The sequence below is a fragment of the Lissotriton vulgaris genome, chromosome 9 (genome assembly GCF_964263255.1).
Source record: "Lissotriton vulgaris chromosome 9, aLisVul1.2, whole genome shotgun sequence".
NCBI classification, from domain to species: Eukaryota; Metazoa; Chordata; class Amphibia; order Caudata; family Salamandridae; genus Lissotriton; species Lissotriton vulgaris.
In genome coordinates this window covers 354,709,679-354,724,332 of record NC_141697.1, presented here as the reverse complement: position 1 = coordinate 354,724,332, position 14,654 = coordinate 354,709,679, and the positions used below count along the sequence as shown (strand labels likewise).

General features: G+C 44.8%; 1 protein-coding gene across 2 annotated transcripts in view; it reads right to left on the bottom strand.

Moving 5' to 3' along the window:
- PPP4R4 (protein phosphatase 4 regulatory subunit 4) overlaps positions 1-14,654 on the bottom strand; it is a 1,899,245-nt gene that overhangs the window by 1,235,635 nt on the left and 648,956 nt on the right. For both annotated transcript variants that reach the window (XM_086937722.1, XM_086937723.1), the window contains exon 7: positions 13,136-13,243. In XM_086937722.1, the coding sequence (XP_086793848.1) occupies positions 13,136-13,243 (108 nt within the window). The remainder of the gene's footprint in view (positions 1-13,135; positions 13,244-14,654) is intronic.

Below are 14,654 nucleotides of genomic sequence, written 5' to 3'. Positions count from 1 at the left end.
GGCCAGCACAACAACTCTAGCCACCATTAGCCCCCAACTGTCCTTCCCAGCTCCAACCGCCCACATTTGAATGCTGCGTTGACCACAAGACCTCTGGCGCGAGGCGTCCTTGAGCCCTCGTGGTTCAGAGCATGAGCCCTACATAACACATCCCCTTTTGTTCAACAAGAGGGCCAAAGAACTAAAACAGGAGGAACAAGAAAAGGCAAAACAAGGGAGAAACACCAGAGAAACAATAAGAACAGAAGTAAGAAAAGCAGAGAAGAAAAACTAGTTAGATTGGTGGAGGCTGAAAGGAAAGCAAAGGAAAAGAGATTAGGAGACATAGTCCCTTAAAAACAAAGGTGGTCTACAAACCCTTTCAACACAAGAGGTAGCTCCACCCTCAAAGTTCCCAAAAGTGGCATCCCTTCCATCAAAACTCGTTAGGAAGGCAGGTTCTTCAGACGCAGTAGGAGCCTGCCTTCTTTGTTCACAGTGGCCAAACTTCACGTCATCCATGAACAGGTAACCCCACACTCTCTACTCTTTTCAGTCACAGACTCCTCCCCCTTAATAAAACGCAACTCTGAGCCGATTTCAGCGCTCTCCATTCTCCAAAATGACATAATAGTCAAAAGCATACAAGACTTTGTACGGTCCTTTAAACTTGGACAACCCCCTAGCAGTGCGACCAGACCTGATTTTGACCCAATCGCCCTCCACCACTCTTCCCTGAGGAATCGCATCAACCCGCAACTCAGAGGTCCAAGAGCCATCCCTCAATACCAACTCCTTCAACCAAGAAGGTACTAGCTTGCTTCCAGGAGGTCTGCCTCTCATGATCTCAAAGGGAGGCTTAGATGTGGCCTCCTGAGTGGTAGTGCGATAGGCCCAAACCAGATCCTGTACAACCTTCTTAACATATATACCAGCGGACACCACTGTTTGTACAACTCCTTTCACCATTCTGTTGGCCCTTTCTATTATGTCATTACCTTGGGGGTTGTATAAAGTAGTGTGATGATGAGTGATACCATGTTTCTTGAGAAAAACTTCCATGTCTTTGGAAACTGAAGGTGTGCCATTGTCTGTGATAAGGAACGAATGGGGTACCCTCTTCCAAGAAGATTTTGTTAAGACTCACTATGGTAGATATGGTGGTGATTTCCCTTAAAAAGGACACAGAGAGCCACCTGGAAAACACATCCACCACAGCCAAATCGAACCTGCAGTCCTCGCCCACGTCTGACATGGGGCCAATGAAATCATTGCAGACACTGTGTGAAGCTTTGCAAGAATCGGAGATGTGACTCATGACCACTTGATTTCCAACGTTGAGTCTCTTCTCACCCTCCTTGCAGATCTTGCAACTAACAACCCATTCCCAAATTTGACAATCGATTCCTGGCCACCAAAACAGAGTGTTGACTTGATGCTTCGTCAAGCCTTGACTGAGGTGACCCTCATGAGCCATGCTAATGATTTTGTTCCTTAAGCCAAAAGGAGGAACAAACCTGTCTCCTCTCATAAGTACCTTGTTACCACAAGTGGACAATTCGTCCAAATATTTGAGGAAGGGACGTACAGATGCAGATACACAACTCTCTCTTCTTCTACCAGAGGTCACCAGACCCGTCACTTCTATAGGCGTACTGTTTTTAGCCATCTCCCCACTCCGCTCCTCCAAGGAGAAGGCACCTGCTCCTAGCACAGCACATCCTCAGCAGAAGCAAAAGAATCATCATGTTTGTCGGAGCCAAGTGTATCGTCAGCCTGAGAATTGTCTAATGCCAACCTGGATAAGCAGCAAGCTTGTTTATTCTGCCAACCTGGAGTTTACACAAGAAAATAATGATATTCCTGCAGCCTAGCTGCCAATCTGGCAAATCGAGCTGATCCCTTACCCACCCCTCCAGTGGAGAGGACAGCAAGAAGGGGTTTATGATCTGAGCGCAATAAATATTCTGTGTCCCACACCAATGTGCGATAGTACTCTACACCACAAGCTGCCGCCAAGGCCTCCCTCTCAATAACGGAATAGTTCCTTTCCGATTTAGTTAGTGTCCCAGATGCAAAGGCTACTGTCCTCGCAGCTCAACAAGGTTTTTAAGAGAGGACAGCACCCAGGCTTGTTGCTCTTGCATCAACAGTTATTAAGGACTTTAGTTTGATGTCAAAAGACAACAGAATCCCAGCATCACAGATTTCTTTCTTGATGTAATCAAAACATTCCTGTTGCTGCGAGCTCCACACAAAACTCTGACCTTTCTGCAAGAGAGCCTTGAGCTTCTCAGTTTTGCCAGCGAAACACTTGACGAACTTCGCATAATATTCAATTAGACCAATGAAAGATCTTAGCTGGTCTTTTTCAATGGGTCTCATTGCTTGTTCAATAGCCTTAAGGAGACTTAACTTCGGTCTCACACCCTCGGATGACAATGTATAGCCCAAATATTCTACGCTCTCAGAAAGGAAAGAACATTTCTCCTTGCGCAAGGTAATACCAACATCAGCAATCCTTTGTCTGTTTCAACACACTGTTTTAGCAAAAAACAAGAAGTCATCTTGAAAAAACAAGAGGTCAGCCATGCCCTTAGCAATGTGTTGCATCATGTGTTAAAACAGGCTAGCCGCAGAAGAGAGACCAGCGGCATGCGAGTAAATTGAAAAATTCCCTCTAGATGATTAAAGCAGTGAGGGACATTGAGTCTGGGTGGAGCTTGATTTGGTGGTATGCACTCTTAAGTTCAAGCTTGGAGAAAAATGTACCACCTTTCAGCAACATGACAAGTTTATTAATGTTTGGTAGTGGGTAGGTGTTGGCAATGATGTTCTGATTGAGCGACCTCAAGTCCACGCAAAATCCCAGGTGACCATCAGCTTTGTGTCTAAAACAACTGAGGAAGCCGAGTCTGAGACCTCTACAGGTTCAATAATCCCCTCCTTTAGCATATCATTTAATAACTCTTTTACACCTTACCTAACCATAACAGGAACTCTACTGAGTTTGTGTTGCACAGGAATTGCACCTTTCTTGGGAACATTTTTATGAGCCTAACCTTTAAGTAGACCCAATTTTTCATTGGAAACATGCTTAAGAGAGTTCAAAATGTCCTCAACTGATTCATCCTCTTCCACTATTACCTGCATGGGAGTTCTTGGATCAATTTTGATTGGAGATTGCACTGATGAACCCAACCCAAAATAGCAGGCTCACTTTCAGAAACAAACCTTACCATAAACAGACCTCCCTCCAAACTCAATCACAGATTCCATACACCCTACACTGTTGATGTAGGTTCAGAGCATGAGCCCTACATAAAACGCTACATCATTATGCTCTCAACACAAAGAAAATGGCAACAAATTTTAATGGACTGATACCTAATCCCCATGAGACTGCCACAATGTTTGAATCTACATAGGGGTGTTGGCAGATGACGGACACAATGTTGCGCATGGTCACACAACACAACAAACACATTTGGAAAGAAATACTGTACCAGATCAGGTCAACATCAGTGACTGCACTGAAGCTAGACCCCATTGTAGTATTATTTGAGGACACTGGCAATGATTTAGAGAATCTGCTTATTTACCACCCTAATAGGTATACTGCTGACATAACTGTTTCTTGCTGCAAGGCTTTTCATTGCACACTGGAAATTGTCCACCTCCCTGTCCGACTATCTGGAGGTTCAAACTGTGGACAATAAATGCAATGGAGAAATTAACTGCTACAATGAACAAGTTTGAAAGAATATGGACTCCATTTCTAATATACATAAAACATGCAGTTCATCCTCCTGGAGTCCAAGGACAAATGTCTGTAGTGTTGCATAGATCAGACCTATGCCACCTTAGCTCTCTTTCTAGATTCTCCTCCCTAAGTGAATGAATTTTTTATGTTTATCCGCGCAACATTACTAACAAGCCACTTTCCTGGTTGGGCGAGACTGTAAACTCACTGCATTACCACTGCCATGCCTGCGGTCTTGTACCTTTACTATATTATGTGCACTACTAATTGACGATTGTAATCCTGACTGGCTTACATGAATGTCATAACTTTTTCCCTCACTATTCTTGCCTAAGTGGAAGGGGTAAATGCAGTAGTCCCTCTCCTACATTGCCCAACACAGTGGGCCAGATGTACGACCATCAAAGTTGGCATCTCGCAAATTTGGTTTTTAGCAACTTGCAATTTGTGAGTCGCAAAACCTGATATACAAAAGTGTCTGAGACACTGTTTGCGATTCCCAAATGGGGCGCAAGGGACCTGCCTCATTATTATTCATGAGGCAGGTCGAAACTTCCGACCCTTGGGAATGGCTGGCACTCACAGAGATGATGGCCTGCATGTCTGTGACTGATTTTTAAATAAAGCAGTCTTTTTTAAATGTAGCTCATTTTCCTTACAAGAAAAAAAGAGGAATTTTCAAAAATAAAAAAGAAAAGTTTTCTTTTCAATTTTTCAGAGTGCGCAGTGGTCCCTAAGACCACTGCCTGCTTTGAAAAAAATTTTGTGCCCCATTTACAAAGGGGAAGGGGTCCCTTAGAGACCTCTCTTCATTTGCAAATGGCTTACCACCAATTTGAAAGTAGAGGTAAACTTCGTATGTTTTGCAAAACATTCCTACGAATCAGTACGACTCGCTATTAGGAAGGGATGCCCTTGGCACACCCCTTCCTAATAGCGACCCGCAAACCCTATTTTGCAAGTCTGTAATCAATCTATCAATCAGTCAATTGTTAAGCGCACTACATACCCATGAGGGTCTCAAGGCGCTAGGGCCGGTGGTTGTTCTTCGGATGCGCGGGACGGTGGTGAGTGAGAGGTCGGCAGAGTGTAGAGTGACGGTTGGGGGTGTAGAAGGAGAGCAGTCTGTTGAGGTAGGCTGGGCCGTTCTTGTGGAGTGACTTGTGCGCGTGGATGAGGAGCTTGAAGGATATCCTCTTGTTGACGGGGAGCCAGTGCAGGTTTCTCAGGTGGGGGGGTGGGGGGGTGATGTCGCTGTGTCGTGGTACATCAAGGATCAGTCGTGCCGAGGCGTTTTGGATGCGTTGTAGTCAATTAATAAGTTACCAACTCGCAAAATCTGGTTGGTACATATGAAAATGCGTTATACATCTGGCCCAGTGTTTAATATTTATCACCAAACTCCAAGTATACAGAAGGGGCATTTATCACACCTCTGACTAGTCCGAAGACTGGGGAAGAATGTGTGCTCCCATGCCCCCAAAAATATTCCAGTTGAATGGGACAGGAAATTGCTTACACTTTGGCTTTGCCCAAGGCCAAGGATGCACATTTCTGTCCCTCATCTCTCTCTTCCCATGTACAAAGAAGTACAGTGGGGGATTTCACTACACCAATGACTTTGCTTAATGGGTCAGGCAAACATTTTGCGCCTCTTCATCCCTTGCAATGCCCAAAAGTGAGGGAGGTAAAACCTTGTCTTGCCAGGAGGATAAGAGCTGCCTTGCATCCTCACAACAGACCAGTGGGGCAAATGTAAGCTGCCAGATCACACAATTGCCCTAATATCTGTACCAATGAAGGAGGGATATGAGAGCTAACTGCTGCCCCTCTGAGCTGTTCTAATTAGCTAACAGTATAGTGGGGCAGCATCAAGCAGCTGTGCCAGTCTGTTGCAAATATGTGCACAGGCCATTAGGACAGATGTTATTCCTTATTAATATCCACACACCCATGGTCATGGTGTGGAACTTAATACACTAAGAATCATCCGCACTAGGGTAAGAGGGAGATATATAAACCACTTCCTTGCATATTTATTTTTACTTTCTCCTGGCGATCCTAAGCACAGAGAGAAAGTAAACAAATAAGCACCCTTGTCCTACATAAATGTGAAGGAGGATAGAATTCCCCCATACCCTGTTGGCAAGCCGGAAGCAGAACAAAATCATAGATGGCTTCCTTACTGAAACAGATATGGATTACCCCCTGCATACTGATACTTCTGAGATGTTCAATGCCTTAGACACTGTCACCATCCCATTGTCAACTACAAAGATTCACTGGAGGCATCCTACACTGGTTCTCCAGCCGATACCAGTATATTTGCATGATCTTCTCCGGATCTCAAAAAATATCCATCATAGTTAATCAATACAGCTATGACACAAAACTCCCCACTAAATTCTCCTCTACCCAATCAGTGGCACAAGCACTGTGTGACCAAATATAGACCTGGATGTCAAGCACCTAGCTGAGACATACCCCAGCAAAACCAAGTTCTTCCACTACGAAAAACAAGAAACTAGTAGTCCAAACCTGGTAAAAACAACTTGGACCTGGGGAGATTCAAACCCCAACTTTCGACCAACACCAAGTTACTTAGATTCACTCTTGACAATAACCTAAATGATGAGGCTAAAGCCCCCATCCCTAATATGGATAACGAGGCGTTCAAAAGTTTGATCCATAAAGAAATATGATCCTGTATGTTGGAGACGTTATCTAAAGTTATTGTATCTAAAAGATCACTACCCTCTGAGGAGGATGATGTCATTGAAAACCAACATACCCTACCCAATGACGATCTCATTGAATTAAAGGGGAAAAGACTTAGAAAAAATAAGAATATTGATCAAACAACCCCCCAGGAGCACTATGGGAGGTCCCAGCACCTCAACTTGTATGGGAGGTCACCACACCTCAAATACACTGGATGTCCTTGGCGGCACAACTCTTAGTGGTGTCCTCAGCGGCACAAACTATATGGGTGTCCCTAGTGGCACAAAATATCGAAGTGCTTTTAGAGGGAGACTGGCTAGGGGAAACACCTAACACATCGGGGTCAAAACATCGCGGTGCAATCACACCGCGACTTTGACATCGCATGGCCGTTCACATTGCATGCTATTACTACGCATGCTACGACCGAGCGAGGCCATTAACATCGCATGCAATTACAACGCATGCGATGTTAAGGTGGCATGCAAACAGTTGCTTTTTAAACGGCAGAAACTGGCTTTTCCAACAGATACAAATGCAAACATGCAAACAGTTGCTTTTTAAACGGCAGAAACTGGCTTTTCCAACAGAAAATTCAAGAGATTTATTCAAAAGGCAGAGTGTCACGATTCAAAAGGCAGAGTGTCACGCCAAACAAATGCAAACATGCAAACTATTGCTTCTTAAACGGCCTTTTCAAACAGAAAATTCTTCAATGCAGAAACGGGCTTTTCCACCGGGTGTATGAGTGGATTGATGCATGGATGGGTGCTGGCGGATGGATGGATGGATGCATGGATGAGTGCTAGGGGATGGATGGATGGGTGGGTGTATGGGTGGATGCATGGATAGGTGCTGGGGGATGGATGGATGGGTGTAAGGGTGGATGGATGCATGGATGCATGGATAGGTGCTGGGGGATGGATGGATGGGTGTAAGGGTGGATGGATGCATGGATGGGTGCTGGCGGATGGATCGGTGGATGGATGGGTGTATGGGTGGATGGATGCATGGATGGGTGCCGGGTGGGGGATGGATGGATGCATGAATGGGTGCTGGGAGATGGATGGATGGGTGTATGGGTGTATGGGTGCTGGCGGATGGATGGGTGGATGGATGGGTGTATGGGTGTATGGATGCATGGATGGGTGCTGGGTGGGGGGTGTGGGTGCTGGCGGAGGGATGGATGGATGAATGGATGGATGGATGGATGGATGGATGGACCGTATGGTGGATGGATGCATGGATGCAAATAAAAGGGCGCATTAGCGGCGCAAGAACATGCGATGTTTAAATTGACGATGTCATCGCCGTTGCGATTTAAAAGCCGTAATGTAAATGCGCGCGATATCTATGTCCGCGATATCGCGTCATACAACCGTACAAAGTCCTAATGATTGTGGGTCCCTTCTCCTCATAGAACACGATTTGCAAGATAACTAGCATCAAGAACCATTACTGCTTGCTGCGCTTCCTTACTAGACCCTGTTTCTAGCCTCAAGGGCTAGAGTGTGTGAGGCACATCACCAGGCATAGATTTTTCTATTAGTCAGCATTCTCAAGAGGTGTGAGCTAGTATTGTATTTTTGCACTAGCCCTTTTATGGTATCACAAGTCTCATCTGACTCTTTGATGCAAAGCTGGGAAACAGAATTTAATGTCCACAAATACAAAGAGGCATGCGCTTAGGAATTGCCTATATATTGGGCCTATTACCCTTGTGATGCGAACATGCAGCACATTGCTGATTACTCTGGGAACAGAAATTTCACCAACAAGGAAGGTGATTTAGTTCATGACTTTCACCATTACACCTTTAAGGCACAGGTTGAAGATATACTTCTTCAGTGAATACTTTACATAGGTTGCCACATGGATTACCCCAACCTGTACTGCAGTATGATGAACTGCAGACTCACATGCTCTTTGACCTATGGAGGAATTGTGAAGCAGTGCGTCAATTCATGCTGCATACTACACTTTGTAGTATAGTAACAGTGTACCTGCTAATGCTACGATGCCTACAGCAGTGATAAAATGACTTAACACCCTCTGAAACTTAGTTAAGTTTGGTGTAACTTAGGGATACATTGGAGCGTTAAAAAACGAAAAGGAAAGAATCCCGTCGCTGGGACAAACAAGCTTCTTCATTATCCACAAAGCAGGCGCCCTACAGGTGCAACAAACTTGGCATTTAGCAACATTTTTGCGTTGGACAAAACGAAAGCAGGGTGGTGATCTCTTACACATGTTTTATGACTTACGAGTCCACACATTCACTCATTTGAATAAACTTGAGAAAAACTATATTGCATTCTTGGGCCATTTTGTAGTTTTGTTGTCAAACCCATTCTCCCAGAATGGAAATCAACTCATACCTTATCAGTTTATACTTAGTGGGCCTGGCTGTGTTTCATATGCACTCAGCACTTCATTAATCAAAGAAACCTGCCCACAAGGCTGGACTGGACAACCAAATGCACCTCTGCCAAAAATACTCACCTTAAACACCCCTCCTCGTGGTATTTCTCTTTATCCTATCATCCACTCTCTCTCACTCTCCTACACTTTTCTAACTCACTCCTCAAACTCTGATCGCTTTCTTTCTGCCTTCTTCCTCCCACCCACCCACCCTCCCTTTCTCTCTCTCACTTGAAGCCTCCCTGTGCCAGCGACGATTAACCTCGAAGAGTCGCGGAAAGTCCTAAACGTCTCAGGGGCGACCATGGGCCTTCAAATCAGCTTCCAAAGCATGCAGCCCGATGACACTGGGGAAAAGCCCGGTGGATTAAAAGGTCGGGGTGGGCCAGACAGGCAAAACTAGTTAAATTCTGAACATATTAGATTACCTAAAAGAGATAAAACCTCAGTGAAATTCCAACACTCTCTTACTAAATTCACGCCTCTAATTATAGTCCCAGCTGTACTTTTGGAACCCAAGGAAATAAAACATAACTTACTTTATAATGATGACCAATATTTCAATTCAATCAATCTCGGTCCTGGCAACAAAAATTCCACTTCATTTGAACAATTTTATCAAAAACATCTGTGTCATAAATCTCACACTTTAATTGTAAGTAGTTATATGCAAAACTCCTCGTGATCTACTTGTCCCACCCAAAACCTGGTTATTAAATAATTCCAGCAGATTCCCGTACTTTCTGCATACAGGCAAACATGGCTGAAATGTAATAGGAAGGCATTGAACATCGTGTTGATATGTCGCACGATATAATGTCGGCGATGTAACACGCAATCCAATTAAAGGGCCGCATTAGCGGCGCAACAACGCGCAATGTTTAAATTGACGATGTCATCGCCGTTGGGATTTAAAAGTCGCGATGTAAATACGCGCGATATCTATGTCCGCGATATCACGTCATACAACCCTGGTTAGTCACACTGGACCTAAAAGATGCTTACTTCACCATTCCTATGGCCGAATCCCACCAACCCTTCAATTTGTCTGAAAAAATCACTTTATAGTAAGGGGCATTCGTTTAATCATTTACTTAGATGGCACTTAGAAAGTTTAGGATTCATCTAGTTATGTAATATGAGAATCACAATTCCTAGCAATATTTGTGAACATTGGGAGATATTGGAGATAAAAATCACCTCTAGCAATTGAAAAACACAAGGAAGAGAAGCAAAGCCATAGCCACCCTCTTACCCTTTGCCAACAACAGATGGGCAGATTGGGACAGAGAGACACAGTGACAGAGGGACAGGGACAATTGCAGAGAGACCGAAAAAAAGACGGAGAGAAAAGAGGCACAGAGGAAACAAGACAGATGGACTAAATTACAGACAAAGAAAAAAGAGACAGCGACACAGAGAGGGACAGGAACTGTGGGAACATGCAGAGGGATAGGGACAGGCAGAAATAGAGAGGGCAAAAGAGAAATGACAGGGAGGGAGGAAAAGAAATAGAGACATCGGGAGAGGGAAAGACTGGCTGGAAAGAAAGGGTCAGGGAAAAACAGAGAGAGGGACATGGTAAGGCACATTCTCTCTCCAGCGCCTGGGGGCGCCTGATGGGCCGTTTTTAGTCCTCTGACGGGTGCCCAGCCCGCCAGGGACCCTGCCGACAAATATTGATCCTTTAAGAGGGAGCCTACCCCTCAACAGCCCCGTGGTGTCACCGCCGCGACCCCGAGGCCGAGTTTCCCCTGGAAGAGAGGCAGCCACTGGCATCCCCCGCAGGCTGGGCTGGGATTGGCCCAGCCAGCCGAGCCTCCCGCCGCGTCATCGGGGGAGGAGCAAGAGAACTAGGAAGCGGACGGGAGGCCACCCCGCACTCCTGCCCGGCAAAGAAGCTGCGTCTGTCCACGAGGCTCCCCCAGCAAGAGGAGAGCCCTGACGCGAAAGGAGAATGGCAGAGAGTGCGGGGCTCCGGTGTTAGAGAGGAGCCCCGCGCTGCCTGAAGGAAGAGACCAGCAGTGTTTCACGCCCCCCCGCAGCACCAGCGAGGTCCCGGTGAGTGCGGGGGCAGTTTCTTTTTTCTTCCCAGAGCGACCCGGTTGCCAGAGGGCCGCTGCAACGAGTGGGGCATTGGTGGAGAGAGGTGACTTATGTGAGTGCTGCGCAATTGTTCTTACACCTCTGAATCTTTTTAGGCATCATGTGTTTTCCTTCCCTGCACCTCTGAATGTGTTTTGATGCGTTATATGCTATGTGTTCTTGCCTATACCCCTAAATGTATGGTGATACTGAGGTGGTTGTTTTTCTCCTAGTACAGGTGTTGCTAGTGCGGTCCTGGTTCCCTGCGTGACCTTTTCCTAAGGTGGTTAGGGTTGCGTAGGTGGTACTTAACTGTTACCAGTGGTCACTGGTTGTGTGCTTTATGTTCTATTTTGTGCAACATTTGCTATTTGATGCTACAAGTGTTCTATGTGCTAATTACTATTTCTACCAAGTACTATTTCTGAAAGTGCATATTCCTGACAGTGGTCCATGTGGCCCTGTCTTGTACATATCCTCTGTAAATTCTGCCCAGGCCTGTTGGCACATTGTAAAGTGTGTGTTTTTATCTAATGTGTTTTGGTATAATACAAAGGCTATTTTTATATATAACCTTTTGTGGAGTTTCCTTTATGGTGGGCCTTGGGTGTTGTTGCTGGGTGCGCGCGCAAACACTTAACCTACATACCCTCCAAGTTTACCCTTGCTGCTCTCGTCACGTTACCTAGAGTGTGAGCAGGGGTTATCTTGGCGTGTAACTCCCTTGCCCTGACTTGGGAATGGTGGTCTCTGACTGACTTTGGCGCAAGCCCTGGCCAGCCAGAGATCCCATTTCTAACATGCTCTGACAGTGCACCACCTAAAAGGTGGTGCACTTTTATTAAGCCCCATGATGGTAGCCCTCTGGTGGGGGTAAGGGGGTCCATAACCCCAGACATCCCCTTGCAGGCGGGCTCAGTCACTCATTACACCTGCCTGCAAGGGGATCTCTGTCCACCCTTCAAAGTGCAGGCGTGTTTCTGCCTGTTTTTTACAGCGATGCGCTTCCCCCAGATTATCGCAAGTTTGTGGCTATCCTGGGGGCAGCGCATTCATGCTAATACAGTGCATTTTTCCTGATTGCGACAGGCGCACTTTTTAAAAGGTGCGCTCAGCCCAATCAAAGAAAATGCGCTGTCTGTATCATAGGGGTACTGGTACGCACCTTGATAAAACTTCCCCTCAGCGTGTTGAAATAGCCTTTTTAGCGGGATAAGCATAATATTAAATACATTAAACCAACAGCAAAACATATCACAGTATGACACAACTAAACAGTGTCAGTTTTCAATCAAAACTCTTCCCCCCCTTGCAGTTTTAGTTTGAATTACACTGTGCAATAAATAATGACCACTCCCGGTACTATGCAACTAACAGAGTGATGTAAATAATGCTTGAATTATTCTCAGGCTCATTCCAGTCCTTCGTTTTCCCGTCAGGTCCGGTAGAATAGACTCCCTGCCATGTAGAAATATATGTACCCAGTTTTACCCAATTATCCACACTTAACTACATCCGTTCAATCAGTTATGCAGCTATTGATTGATCCGACCATTTTTACAGTCACTCATCTTTCCACAAAATCATACACAAACTGGTCATAAAGAAAAAAGCTAGAACTATTGCCTTTGGGATTGCATAGCTAAAATACCCACCTAAACCAGCAGTTAATTAACTTGGTTTTGGTTAATATGCATAAGTGAAAAGCAGCTCCCTTAAATGTATCGATCACCCTACCATTGACATCTTTAGAATCTCTTGGCACAAAAGCTTTGGTTTAGAAAATGAATGCTACTCAGGCATTTCACCACTTAGTTATATTTTTTAGTCTAATGAACTATATCCAAACCTTGAATACCTTTCAACACTCAGATAATATTAACTCTAAAAGGTATAAAGTTAAACGGTGAAAACAAAGATATAAAATGTAAATCTGTAAAATGCAAATCTACTTTTTATGTGGGTTTAACAAGTAGAACACATCACAGCAAGTAAAATAACAGCATGCAACATACTCTAGATATGTGTAGCAGACACTATTTCAGATATGATTCGTTCATAAGATGGACTACTGCAATACTTTGCAGGTACCCAAAGGCAAACATAGTTGGTTTTTTTACACACATTACATATTTTTCAGTTTATTCACTTTAAGATGCTACTTACCCTATTCCTTGCGCTATGTATTCCAGTTGCCGGCACATGCACGATCGCACTTCATACTCAACATCCTGACAGAGGGATTTCACTAGCGGAAGTATATCTCTCCGGATGCTGAAATACAAAACCAATAGCCGATGAGCTGGAACGATGCTTGGACTTCATTTAGTATGGATCTCATATCACATCTTTAGTAGTTAACCATGTTTGCATTACACAGAATTTGTTCAATATATTTCAAGCATGAAGCATCCATGAGGAGCAGAAGTAGAGGTTCTGAATACTATGATTCCCCGCTAACATTTGCTTAACCATGTCCCACGTGGTCAATAGGTGGTCAAAACTACATTCTGTATGGGAAACGCATAGAATGGGCATTGGGTATCATGTAAATGATTCACCAGAAGTACTAGGGAATCTACTCCGCGACGTTTCCAGGAACGTTTAAAATATAAACTCACAGGCTACCTTGCAATTCCAAAAGGATTCCACAATTCTTCCAGGGGAATTGTGACAGAGACCAGGGCAGACTGGCCATTCTGCATTCTGGCATTTTCTAGCAGGATGCAGGTAAATGTCTGTAAGACTCCACTGCCTCATTCTAATATGGGCCTGCTGCAGAGTGGGGCTGGTTTCAAAACATATGCCAGGACTGATTTTGATTTCCAGTCTGGTGTACTGGACACATGGAGTTTTGTAAGTTGTATAAGCTCACCAGTGGAAATAAAACTTTTTTTGCCACCACCACCCTCTCTACCGTGGACAACAACATAAAAACCAAAAAACGTATAGAGGCCTGGCAGACCATAAACACCCTACCTATGTTATGATTGAGTTGCTCCTCAGCTATGTGTGCTACCTGAATCCCAAAATATCGAAACTTATATATGTACTAGTGCAATCCTATCTCAGGAAGTCTATCTAAACTCCTTCCAGTCCAGTCAACAGAAAGATTAATGATTTGCCCCCGTTATGGTATAATCTCAAGGCCTCGCCAAATATCTGACGCTCCTCCCGCAACCTCCGAATCTAAATTAGTGACTGTTGCAGATAGAGTAGGGAATCATCTGCGTAAAGGGACACTCTACGTGTGGAGTCCCCCATTCAAATGCCCCATGCACTTAACACTTCAGGCAGATGAATAGCTTGTGGTTCCTTGGCCAGTGCAAATAAGAAGGGTACAGGGGGCATTCCCTGTGTAGTCCAACGTTCCACATTCCAGCTATCAGAGATGTAACCACCCGATTGATAATGAGCAGTGGGACTGGAGTGGAGCAAGGAAACCTAGCCAAATTCCATCTTCCGGACAACCACCTCCATGCTTCTCCAATCTAGTATGTCAGGTCCTTTTCAGTACTCACGGCCACTAACACAGCATCCATAACAGAGGCCCAGATCATATGCACGACTTGGGGTTAGATGTCTAATATTCATGACGGTACTTCTAGTAGATATGAATCCACAGTGATCCTCCTGAGCCAGGGAGCAAATCACAGTGTTTTACAATGACTAGCACATTTACATC